The sequence below is a fragment of the Homarus americanus genome, unplaced genomic scaffold, assembly GCF_018991925.1.
Source record: "Homarus americanus isolate GMGI-L3 unplaced genomic scaffold, GMGI_Hamer_2.0 scaffold34360, whole genome shotgun sequence".
Classification (NCBI taxonomy): domain Eukaryota; kingdom Metazoa; phylum Arthropoda; class Malacostraca; order Decapoda; family Nephropidae; genus Homarus; species Homarus americanus.
The window spans coordinates 2107092-2120672 of NW_024739403.1; the positions used below are offsets into that span (position 1 = coordinate 2107092).

The following is a 13581-nucleotide window of genomic DNA, read 5'->3' on the forward strand; positions in this document are numbered from 1 at the left end:
TAGTCTCACTCCAAGGTTGTGACCTCAAACAGGGTGCCCCTCTACTAATTCCCGATATTGTATATACAGTACATTTAACTGAGTAGTGTCTTTGAGATGCTTATAAATCTTTGTTGAATTACTGCTTGTGCCTTTCTCTAGTATAAACTAGGAATTTGTAAGTTTCCTAGTGTCTTAATAACTGAGGTTTCTGAGTACTGGTACTTGTTAGTTATCCCTTCTTTGGACATTTTCAAATCAAATGGCAGTCTTTGTTATATCTCAGTAGACAAAGCAGAACCGTCATACTCCACAAGTTAACTCCACCAGGACTTATGTGCAGTTCTCACTTTCAGAGACTTCATCCTTGCACATCCTTATGCTTCCTTGATTTGCTCTTCACTTTAGTTACTGGTTTATAGTATACCTCCCATCCCTGTTTACTCTCAAGCTGTTTCTGTTTCCAAATCACATGTTCTTGTTTCCTTTCTCCCCCTCTTCTTTATTTCACATCTGTTACAGAACTTTCAGAAATATTGCTATTTTATGACACATACGAAATCATTAAAACTTAAAATCACTCTTAGATATCCTGCCTTTCACTTTATCTTTCACTATTTTACTTCTAATTATACATTTCACATTCCCATCTCTTATTCCCTTAACACACTGACTTGAGAGCACCCACATATCTTATTGTATCAAAAAAATTCATTTTTTTTTCTTAAGTTTTAATGTGAAGAAGAGCTAGAATAAGGTTAGATACTGTTGGGTTTGTTTACCTTATGCAAATTGTTTACTATTGAGGTTAATTTCTTAGGGAAAAATGAGGATGATGGGGGTCCACTAAAATGGAATGGTGATTGATGCCAGTAAAACTGCTGTGACAGACCTGAACGAAATGGTGAGGTGCACAATAGGTGATATGACATACTCATTCAGGTCTCCTCCCTCTACTGTTCATGAGGAAAAGCTTACTCTTAGTCTCCCTTTCATTATGAGGGTTGCATCAGTATATAAACTGATGATAAAATCAGTTCCAGCTTCTAATACTGTATCATGACTTTTGAGTCTAGGCCAAGGGTTTTAGCACTGTGCTGATACTCAACACTGCTCACAGGGTAGTTCTCATCTCATTTATGACAGAATTTCATGACCCCCCCCAATATATTTATTTTATTAATTCTTATTTATTTTTCACTTATTTGGTGTAGTAGGCTCTCGCCAATAACGTTTAATAGGTGCCTGAAAAACGCCATTATTAACGAAAACGTTATTTGTGTGACATTAATATACATGTAAAAAGAGTTTATTGGTGCCGCTGCCCCAAGAATTTCACCCAATTTTTCCCCTTAGAAGCTCTCCTAACACTTTTTGTTCGCAGAAATAAAAAGAATTGTTATTCAATCATCAAAATAAAGAGTGAGTAATATAACACTTATCTTGGAGTTTTTGAGGTGCTTGGTATGATGATTGTTCTGTATCTGAGGGCCGCTAAGACTTGCACTGTCTTTCATTCTACAAGCTAACCATTTCACAAGCAAATGCTCTGTTATCACTAACAACCTGTTTCTATCACTTTTATCATTCATAGCTCGCCTCGCATTTCCATCACTACCGAAATATTTCTTAGCCAGCGCAATACTCTTCTTGGTCTCCTCTAAGTTCCTCTTAATATTTAGCACTGTAGACTCAGGACAGTTCAATTTCCTCACAATATCAATGTTCCATGCACCACCTTCAAAGAGCTCAACAATCTGTTCTTTATCCTTGACCGAGTAGGCACGCTTCTTGTGGCTTTGTCTCTTAGCTTTGGGATCTTTTTTCTCATTCACTTTAAAAGTTCCCGGGCATTCAGACGGCAAACCACTCCCTCCACCACCTCCCCTAACCCCCACAGGCAAAAATGCAGAAGCCATTATTGATCACCGACCCTAGCAACCACTGGTTATAGAGGTGAAAATCTCATACTTGGGCGCAGTGCTGTATTCCACGGAGCGTGTGTGAGAGTGGGGTGGAGTGGACAACATGGCAGCAAACAAACGCTATCATTGATGCGCTCGGACGCTTCCCGCAAAATCTCCGTTATTCAAGAGAATCCAGACGTTCTTATCGAAAATGGGTATCTATTGTAACTTACCGTTATTGTCGAAAACATTATGGTGGAAGTCGTTATTGGCGAGAGCCTACATTTGAGAATTTACATTCTTCTTTTTTTTTTCTCCAGCAGAAGACAATTTCTTGGATGTGTAGATGGGTACTGAGGTAGTATGTTACATATTTGCTAGGCAGCTTTAAACAAATGACTATTACATTCAGTAAGAAGAAAGTTGTGATAGACACAGGCTCACATTCTTCTATGATATGCATACACCCACTTACATCTCGGTGATAAAATGCCACATACATTAATTTTAATGATTCACAACAACTTATAAAAATTGGTAAACTACAAAACAAATGCTCATATTTATTATATAATGAAAAGTATTATTCATGTTTCCAAGATAAGGAAATGTTGACATAGATTTTAACAGATTTTATTTTTTTTTTGGCATAATTTCACTACAGAAAGGTTAATTTTGTTTAGTTTTATGAATAGCACAGTCTTTCAGACTGATATGCAGATATAACCCAAAGACTACATACAAGCACAAGCCATCAGCATTTAACTTAAATGAAACAGTGTACTGTATGTTTATGTATGTAGTTTGATACAACACTTGGTGATAAATTGAATGAAATTACAGAGAATAGAAATGTTTAAACAAAAAAAGAACAGACCCAGTGTCACTGAATCTGATCTAATCTATCAATTTTAAGAGTTTACAGACCATTACAGTATATGGCATAAATCAGTGCACTCTGTGGGTGTGTGTAAAAAATAAATAACATAAATTTGCCAAGGTTTTTAGATGCCATACAACCAAATTTCTTATACATATACAATATACCTTTCACTATTGTTCCACATTTTGCTTTAACATAAGGTTTATCACCCTACTCAAGACTTTTTTGTCATGTTAGATAGTGGTTATCTTACAGTTTTCATGATTTTAAAGATACTTTTAAACATCATTGAATAACCAGGAACTGTACCACTATTGAGTTGAACCCATAACTTTGCATGTAATGTCAATAAAAATACCAAAGCTTTGAATAGAATTTCACTCTGGTACAGTTATAAGACAATGCCTTTAAAAAATAACCTAAAAAGGTTTGTTTTGCTCAGATCAGAGAATTTTATATCATACTAACTGAAGACATCCTAGGTTCTCAGACACCTTCTCACCTTGTATTTTCTACTCTGTATGAAACAAGGTAATTTAGACATTTTTTATTTTATAAATTATATTAAATTTTTCTCACCACTGGTTTGTGTTTTTTAGCTTGTGATTTTTATTGTTATTATTTATTATAATTCTGTATTCTAGGACTTGGTTGAAGATTTCCTTCCATAGTTTTAATATACCTTAATGTCAACATTTTCAAGTACCATACTGTGTCACTGTTTCTGAAATGTTAAATCTCACTGATTATCATATTAAGTACTGTACAGTATGCAGTAATAAAATTACTTGGTACACGAAGCAACTGCATCATCACCTGCAAAGTAAACCAGACTGTGGAGAGAGAATCCGTATGGGGGAGTAGAAGATATGCTACTGCTCTCCTGTAAGGATACTCTTACTACAGTCTAGGAAAATCAACACGACCGACCACAACTGTTTACAAAGAGAAACCTCGCAAGTTGATTGAAGCAAAGTGGATAACTGCTGTGTTTATTATTTTATAGTCTGATGAAAAAATCATATTGTTTTCAGCTCTATCCATTCTCATTATTATATATATTTTTTTTAAATTTTGCACATGATCTATAAAATTATGAAATTATTTTTAATATTACCAGAAACTTTCTATGTACTGTACTTGTGATTTGCTCTGTTTGCATGATAGAGTACTGTATAGCCATACAATTTATTTTATGTGATTTGCTCTGTTTGCATGATAGAATACTGTATAGCCATACAATTTATTTTATACATTTGTGTAGTGATAAGTAAAGAGTAACAATTATATCCTGTTGCCTTACCACTAGGCAACACAGTGCTTTATGCACACCGCATCTGGGTCCTGACCCAGGAGACCCTCAGCACATTGGTGGTTGGGCAACAAATCTGACCATTTATTACCCATAAATACTTCCTGTCACAACCATCATTTTGGAAAGGTAAATTTAAAAGTGACATTTGTCATTTAAAGCAAGAAACAGTAAATAGCATACGAACACACAGCCATTCAGCTGTCTCTGGCAGTGGTCATACCCTCGCCTAGGTATATGTTTCTGCCATCTCATCTTTTGTCTTTAGAAACATGAGTCTCAAAAATGCACTTTTGGAGGATTATTGGCTGGAAGCTACATAATCATTGGCTAGTTTTTTCAACCTTTGCTAGGCTAACTACTAAATTTTTTCGATTTCGAGCAGTAATCTGCATCTAACCCTATTTTCTCCATAAGCCGTTATTTCTATTACGCGAATTTCTATAACACGATGTTTTACAAGAACACAACTATCGCGTTATAGCAGAACTGACTGTACTTACAGTATTTCCTCGCCAACCACAGCTTTGAGTACAGTCTTCACACTTTATATTTTGTACACCATTTTGCCAATCATGGTACAGTAAAGTATCAACTTTCAATTATCTGTAGTTTCCATATTTCTAGCCCAGAGGATATGCTTGACAGAGTAGGATCTACCAAGTGGGTTATCTATGTTCCTCGAACGACATTTTGGTATCATATATCATGCCCAGATCTTCTCCCTTCTCTGTTCTTTAAATCAATTTGCTTGATTTAATCCTTCATATTATATGGTACAGGTAGTTCTGCTATAACGCGATAATTGTGTTCTTGTAAAATATCGTGTTATAGAAAATCGCGTAATAGAAATAACAGGGCTTATGGAGAAAATAGGGTTAGGTGCAGATTACTCGAAATCGAAAAAATTTAGTATTTAGCCTAACACAAAGGATAGCACAGTCTAAATAAATGTTACATTCATATCTAATAATGAAATCATACAGTAAATTTAACACTTTACCTTGAAAAAATATGAATGTAACTTGATGGGGGAGAAGGGTGATTTTGAGGTTGATAACATTGAGCTTCTCTTCAAGTGTTATATCCTTTCTTTTACGATAATCACCGGGAATTCTATCATCAGAGCGCTTTTTGGAGATATTCTTCTTTACCATATTCACAGTTAATACCACAAAATTGGAGAAATAGTAAGCAAAAATCGCGTTATAGCAAACAAGCGTTCGCGTTATACAAATATTGTTCCGAATTCATAAATCGCGTTAGAGCAAATTCGCGTTATCAAAACACGCGTTATAGCAGAACTCCCTGTATATGTTTTCCTTTAGTGCTGGCAAAAGTACAGTGCCATAGTATACAGTGTCTTTCATTGATTTTTTTTTTTTTTTTTTTTTTTTTATTAGGACAAGGACATAGCATGCGAGTATTTGTGGTGCTAATTGGTCAGGTTAGTCGTCGGCTACCAATACTAAGGGCCTCCAGGGTCAAGTTCCAAAAGTCATGGTACACATAATACAAGAGGCCAGGCAACAAGCATGGTCCATTTATCATTAGTCTTTAATGGCTAAAAGCTGTTTAGGATATCATCTTTTGATTTTGGGTGAAAATTCATTTTGGTAATAATTAGGGATTACAGTATATCAACATTGAACTCCACTGTGCTGTACATCAAAAGCTAGTCTGTATGGCTTTTCCTGTTATATAAGAAAATGACTTGCATAAATCCCCACCAACTTTATTTATACTGACACTTCCCAACTTTACCTTCTGATCTTATGCAGTATCTGTTAATAATAGATTTTTCTGTGTCTTTCATAGTACAGTACTTAACTATTCTAATCACTTGTCAGTGAAACAAATCTCATATTGGCTCTTCAGACCTCCTGCTCTTCCCTCTTTTAGCAATACTGTATATCAATTTTCAAAAATATCTTGGTTGCCTTAATTCTAAGACACTTATATGTAGTAGATCCATGTTTCCTTCACATAGTCAGTAATACAGTAGTTTTCATTACTTTCAAGCAAAATCCGTTCTTTACCAAATGGTTCATTCCTTTTTCTTTTCGCATTGTCCTCAGAGTTCAGTCTATCATATTTTGCCATATTTATAATTCTTGTGTTTAATAATGTGCACCATCTTCAGATTCCCCTGATATCCAGTATCCTTCGATAACTCTGCATTCACGAAGTTTCTACACAAAGCCACCTTCTAGGGTTGGTCTCTTGTCGAGTATTCCCAGACATATCAGGCTTCTTTAAATGCTACTCATTATGAAACATGAGAAGTAGTCCTCACTTGCTTGCACTGAGATACAAATATTATGGAAAGGATGAAGGGTGCAACTCAGTACAGTGACCTTTTTGGTACTGAGAGAAATAGCTGCTACTTAAAGTAGTGCTGCCATGAGTATCTGGCTAACTACATGTGAACACTTAATTCTGTATCTATCTCGATCATATTTCATTCCCACTCTATTGGAATGAGCTCATTAAGCCACAACGTAAAGTACAGTACGGTATAAAATCTCTCCTCGACTTACGACAGGGTTCCGTCCCGATGACCAGGTCTTAAGTCGAATTGGTCGTAAGTTGAAAAGGCGAAAATAATACATAGAAATTCTAAAATGGGTGTCTCTTTTTATTCTCAGCACCACGAGAACTCTCACTTTTATGCTTGCCAGCCATTTTAAAGAGAATTACAAAAAAAAAAAATTTTCAGTACACAGAGCGATCACTAACATCGGGACTCGAAAATACGTAATGTGAAAATTATTTTATACGACCATGGCTGTCGTATGTCCGGGTTGTCGTAAGTCAAGGAGAAACTGTACTGTATTAGAAAAGAAATAAAGTAACAATAAATTCATTCATCCCAAATTCATGTGTGAGTGACAAAGTGAAGCACAGACTCCCACAGTGACTGAACAATTTACAAATATTAATGCACTTTGCCGTCAAAGTTGATTCGATAATAAAAGTTAGGTCTGCAGTCACTCCTCCACTTTCCTGCACATTTCCTTCCATATCTGTGTACTTTGATATGTCTTTTGAAAGATTTTACAACCCACAAGTATTTCTGCTATCCCCATTTTTTTGTTTCATCCATTCTCCCAACACCTATACAGTACAGGTGTCATTGTATTAAGTTTTTTATATTTTGTAGTTTATTCTGTAAGGTTTTCAGCCTTGATTTGTATGCATGTTGGAAGTTCCTTCTTTTATATTGAAACTGAAGGTTTAGAATGAGCACTTCTTGCAGTTTCCTATATCTTCTTCACTCTGGTTTTTCTTATTCACCAAGGCTTGAAGGATACAGTACCTCAATTTTTTCCAAATTTTCCTCATCCCAAATCTTTCATTTTAAGAGTAGATGGGTATTAAAGATGCTGGAAACCTGTAAATAAACTACCCAAATAATTAGATACAGTACAAGTGTTTGTAGTCTCGCCATCACTTTAAAATTACACTGTTTCTGGCTAACCAGTTCTCGTACAAAACCTTTTTTTTTTTTCCTTGAATATTCATAACTCCTTTTGAATCCTGTTACAGTATCATGCACCAAAAATTTTCCAAATCATAACTGCCTTCTAAAAGCAGTTTTAGTTAAATGCTACATACAACATGTATACTGTATTGACCAAAAGCAATCCAGTACTTTGGTCAACCTTGATTCTAGTATCCATTAAACTTTTACATTGCAAATTTTTAGTTACTATTTGATGTACAGTAAAACCACTCTAAGTCTGACTTCTGTAAGTCAGGAACCCCCATAAGTCGTACGACCTCAGGTTTAGGGTGGTTTTAAGTGCTTCCCAGGTTTATTATTATGGTCACTTAAGTAAGTACGTAAAGGCAAAACAACACCATTGAAAACTACTGGGAGGCAAGGACTGGTGTTCAACACTACCAATTGAAGAGAAACTGAAGATATAAAACAGAATCAATGCTGGGGTTTCCATGAACATTATCTGTGAAGAGTTTGAGCTGATAGTGGAGTAATTTTTATGACATCAGCCAGATTTAGGTGCATGCTACATATAAGTGTAATTAAATATCAGTGTGAATATATATATACAGTACAATACTCTTTAGTGTAAGCAGTCCCCTATCATTCTCCACCTCAAGATTCATCTGCTACAATAAAAGTACAGTAGTTGCAGTACAAATGTGTACTGTTAACATTAATTAATATATTTTTAAGGGTTTTTCAGCAAAATGTTAGTTGAAAGCATCCAGGGGGAGGTTATGCCTAAGTCTGAATTATAGATAAGTTGGACAGCCTCAAGCCCCAAGTTGACTTAAGGAAGACTTACTGTATAGGGTATTATGAAAATTTTATCTTGGTTCACAATGTCCTAAAGATATTTGCATATACCGTACATACTGTAATTTTATGCCTGCTGCATCCTGTAAAAATTGTGGCTCAATTACAAATTTTTAATTCAGCCCATTACATGTGTAGGGGGCATTTAGATTGTAGCTACATATGTCCAACTTACCCAAGCTTGTTTGCTAAAGTAAAAAAGGAGTGTTGTATGCAGAACAATGAATTTTTTATCTTGTGTATCCTTGAAATAATTATTTTTTCAAGTTGTTTGGTAATTTTTGCATCAGCAGGGGGTATGTGTTTTTCACAAACATAACTGTAATTCTGTGTTGATTACTGCCTATTGACCCCTACAATTGCAGTATAATACTGATACAGTATTGAGTATGGAACACTGTTTTTTTGGTTTTCAATTTTAAATACTGTATCATTATCACATTGTAAGGATTTTTACTTTTAACATACAGTATTAATGATAAGGTTAATGTAAAATTAGTTATAAGTTATGAAAAATGGATTGAAGTTAAGTCCAGTGACAAGCTATACATACAGTATTACAGTACCTCACAAGAGACAAAAATGTCAACAGTATAATTAGATTGGTTTTTACCCTAAAATATTAGTATAAAGGAATATACTGTAATGTACAGTCACGGACAAAAGTTCGCTCTCCGTAGTGAAACTGAATCACGGGAATGAGTCTCCGAACTATACTTACCCTGACTGTTACCAGGTGCGGGTGTGCTGTTTTATCTCACTTGGGGTCGATACTGCTTCATTTTGGGAGGGAGCAAACTTTTGACCCCGACTGTACAGGTACATCAGATTACATTTTGACTAGAAATATTACCACAAGACATAATGTATACAGTATTACATAAATGTATACTACTGTACATACTAAAGTTTGTTGATAATTATTAGGGAATGAATTGTAGGTACATTAAAATTACTGGGCAAGTCCTTAACTTCTTGAAGCCATCATTAAGCTATAAGATGGACCAAAGTACAGTACATTAATTCCTCTGTGATCCTGAAATGTATACAGTGTACTTCATATCAGCTATAAATTGTGTTATTTATTTCAGAACAAAAAGCTGTTATGTGTGGTGAGTTACGGTCTTGAATTATCTATTTGTTGTTGTTTACTGTAGTGATATCATAAAGAGGAGGATGTTTACTACAGTACACAAGATGGAATTAGTATAGATTACAGTACTATATAAGCTCTTACCGGTAATCTAGTTATAGTTTTGTTCCTACATCTTCAATTCAGTGTTTTTAAATAGACCATGTTAGTGTGTTCTGCTAATCTGAAGCATGCATTTGTCATTTAAATGTGTGCTCATTCAGGTGACAATGTCTAGAGTAAATGTTACTACAGTGGTCCCTCGGTTAACGAACGCCTCGGTTAACGAAATCCTTACGAATATCACATTTTGTTTTGAACATCGTCTGATAAGCTGAGGAGGTACTCAGCCAATTCAGTGATCTCTTCTATGTTTACATTCAAATTAATCACTCTCTTATAAGAATTCCAGCAATGCAAATTAAATTCACCCCGGTCACTTCTATTAAATTTTATAAGCATAAAACAAAAACTCAGATCTAAAGGACATAAATTAACAATTAAATACTTCACACCACAGGTGCCAACTGTCAAATATGTCACTGTCACCCCTCCCTCCATCCCTACCCCCATATTCCTGAGATTTGTTTGGGGAAAAGGACTAGGTTTACAGGTTTAAAAATAAATAATACCTCAGACTAAAGTTAGGATAATATAATTTCCATTGCTGAAATCCTTGCAAGACGGAATAATTTGAATATAAATGTCATATATTTTGCACAAAAGATAAAGTTTTGCTCTCCCTAATATAATTCTTGAATTAGATCTAAAATTTGTATGTCTAATGCAAATTTTAGCTTGTTTATATTCAAATTAATCACTATCTTATAAGAATTCCAGCAATGTAAATTACATTCTGGCCGGGTAATTTCTATGAATTTTATGAGCTAAAAACAAAAATCTCAAATAAATAAACAAATTATACTTCACCAGACACTATCTGTCGCCTCGCCTCCCGCTCCCCCTCCTCTTCCCACGCTCACTGGTTCCCAATAGTTTTCCAAATCGTGCCATGAAACGTCTTGCTTTACACAAAAGGCTTCTACTGTACTTGGTTTATCACATCTGTTACCTTTGCTTCTAGTAGACTGACTGACTGCTGATTGGTGTTCCAATGGAGACCTAACCAATCCAATTTCTGACATGGTAGGAGATTTGATTTGACCTGGTTTATCTTTAATCCTAGGTTCTGATTTACAATTAGTGTACGTTGGTCGCCCTTTGACAGTCTTCAAAAGAGTTTCCCCACTATCAGCCAATCGGATAAGCAAAAGTTCTTATGCCCTCCTTCACAAGGATCTCTCTGGGATGTTCGCCAGTTTTGTAAACACTTTTGGCACAATTGTCAGGCCGAATGGCATCACTGTGAATTGATAATTTACATCCCCCACTGCGAACACTAGAAACTTTCTGTATCTGGGAGCAATAGGCACATGATAGTAGGCATCTTCGTGATCAACTTTTGAGATCCAGGCATTGGGCGGAAGTAGATGCCTCAGATGATCGTAAGTGAGCATCTTGAAACTTCTTTTTGGGAATGAAAATGCAAGAACATTGCCTTTGTTAGAAACCAATAAAAATTTAATGTTTGTTCCTCACCTACAAATATTCAGTAACTAAATATTTTCTTTCAGTTCATATTCATCAAGAACTAAATATTTTGATCCTACATTAAAATTTTCAATTTGCTTGCTTAGAATGCATGTTGTATACTTCACAGTACATCAAATCACTTAGTTTCAACACTATGAAAGTTAATAGTACAGTACAATAATTGGTTATGATGGAAATTTAGATTTCAAGAAATTAAATTTTAATTCTTCCATTTTCTTTTTTCTCCTATAGGAGGGACGGTGGAAACAAGACGGCCAATACATGGTGTCTGACATCTTAGCCCAGCTCTCCCGTACTAGTTACTCCCTAGCTGAGCTAACCATTAAGCCATTACCTGATGGTGTTGATCCTCTCCATCTTGAGGTCTACCTCAGTGAAGAGGAATTTACAGAAGCTCTTGGCATGAACCGTGAGGAATTTTACTGCCTACAGAACTGGAAACAGACGGAAATTAAGAAGAAAGCAAAGTTATTCTAATACAACTAGATGAGCCATATTTAAAGCAGTCTAAAATATTGTTATCAAGAGTGAATCTCGTGTCAGGGGCAGTCATTTATGGAATAAAATGGGGAGGTTATTGGTAATAATTGCCATCATTTCATTATAAAAATTACATAGTAAATTTTTTAAAGTGAAGCTGATTTAAAAAAAAAAAAGAAATTGTACATAAATTTGTGTAAAGTATAATATAATCTCAAGCTTGGAAATTTGTTTCCCTTTCGAACAGTTTTAATATGGTCCAGAGCTTTAACCTTTTTTATGTATATATGGTGTGATACAATGTGGTGAATATTTTACACTGACACGATTGTGCTGCTCTTCCATTTCAATTATAATATGTATACTAAAATTAATGTCTGTAGTCTGGTGAACACATTCAGCCTTCAGTTGTAAATGAAAAATTTATTTTGCATAAGGCTTGTGTGGCTATAAGAGTCGGTGTCCATGGGTGTTGAGGAAGATTCACATCCATCCCATCCCCTCTCCTTTCACCGATGGCAACTGTTCTACGTGCCTTTTCACATGCTAGCCTGCATTTGTCTGCCAAATCTTAGTGTCTTCTGCATATTGTAACTAAGGTGTCAAAGTTTTTTATCTATTTTTGGCACCCCCCTCCAGGTACCTCCAGGCAACAGTCACCTCCAGTAGTGGCCTGAGTTATTCAAGCCAGCCTTACTAAGGACATTCTGGTGTTGATGGTAGTCCTGCAGACATAAAGTAACACAGTCCTAGATAGGGCCCAACTGCCCACTCAAGTGTTACTTGAGGTGATGCCTGTGCCTTGCAATTATCTTGGTTCTCCTTTATGATTTTCACATATGACCGCTCTCCAGTAGTCAAACCAACGCGAGTCTAGTCCCAATCCTGGTAAACGAGATATACGAGGTCACACATCTGAATTCTGAATTTATTAAACCTTCACTGAATTAATGACACTTTACCTGTTTACAAAAAATTTACAGTTGCAAGCTAATCCCTTGAATGCTCTGCTGAATTTAGAATTCAGATTTAGGTGAAAAAGTGTGGAACTTTCCTCTTCCTGTTGCTGTAATAGTCAGAAAGAGGAGGTACGCATGTATGGAATCCTGTGGCCTCTTTGCTTAAGGAGTTTGTACATAAAATGATGCATTTTGTATCCTATATTATGCTGACCTTTATGGATATATTAAATCTCTTATTGCTATTGCAAATGGTTATACTATAATCATGTAAATATGAAGAGCCTCTTTTGTAATTTTGCTACTTTGTGACATGTACAGACCATTTCCCATTTGGTGCCAGCATGTTAATTGTCCCTCTGGCACTATTAAGCTTATAGATATTTGTAATGTTAGGTTAGTGATTCTCATGTGTGCAACTCTGCTTGGTTTTGTGATATCATTCATCCTAAATGAAACCAAGTGAAGAGGTGTTGTTGTATAAGTTCCACTAAATTTTACAATGGGGTTCAATTGGCGGTTTTAGCTTTATATGCAATAATTACAGTGACCCCTCGTTTAACTAACACCTCGGTTAACGTAATTTCGATTAACTAACTGCCTTCCATAAGGATCTTCAATTCGGTTAACGAAAAAAAATTCGCTTAACGAACTTCTTACGAACCGACCTCAACATGTTTTCGCTTGCACTGACCGGGCAACCAGCTTTAGTATCAGTCCGCCAATACATTAATCGGTTCTAGGGCTTAAATTCCTTACTATTTTTGTAAATATCAAGAAGTTTATACTATTCAATAATTTTAAAAGTTTAATATTCAATTTTTTAGTCATTTTAACAATTATTGAACAAAATTGAAGGTAAAGTGACTAGTTTAATGGGCGGCATCCAGCCTCTTAACACAGCAAACAGGCGTCAGTCTCTCTCTGTTTTCACTGGAGGTAACATCTTGCTTGAGACTCTCTTCAACTAAACGCTTTTTTTCTGTGTTTC

At 35.5% G+C, this 13581-nt stretch overlaps 1 protein-coding gene across 5 annotated transcripts in view; it reads left to right on the forward strand.

The window, feature by feature from the left end:
- Window positions 1-13128, forward strand: part of LOC121874707 (serine/arginine repetitive matrix protein 2-like) — a gene marked incomplete at its 5' end in the record, with an annotated part of 128066 nt that extends 114938 nt beyond the window's left edge. For all 5 annotated transcript variants that reach the window (XM_042378963.1, XM_042378964.1, XM_042378966.1 and 2 more), the window contains 1 exon segment: window positions 11383-13128. In XM_042378963.1, coding sequence (XP_042234897.1) covers window positions 11383-11628 — 246 coding nt within the window.
- Between the last annotated feature and the right edge of the window lie 453 nt (window positions 13129-13581).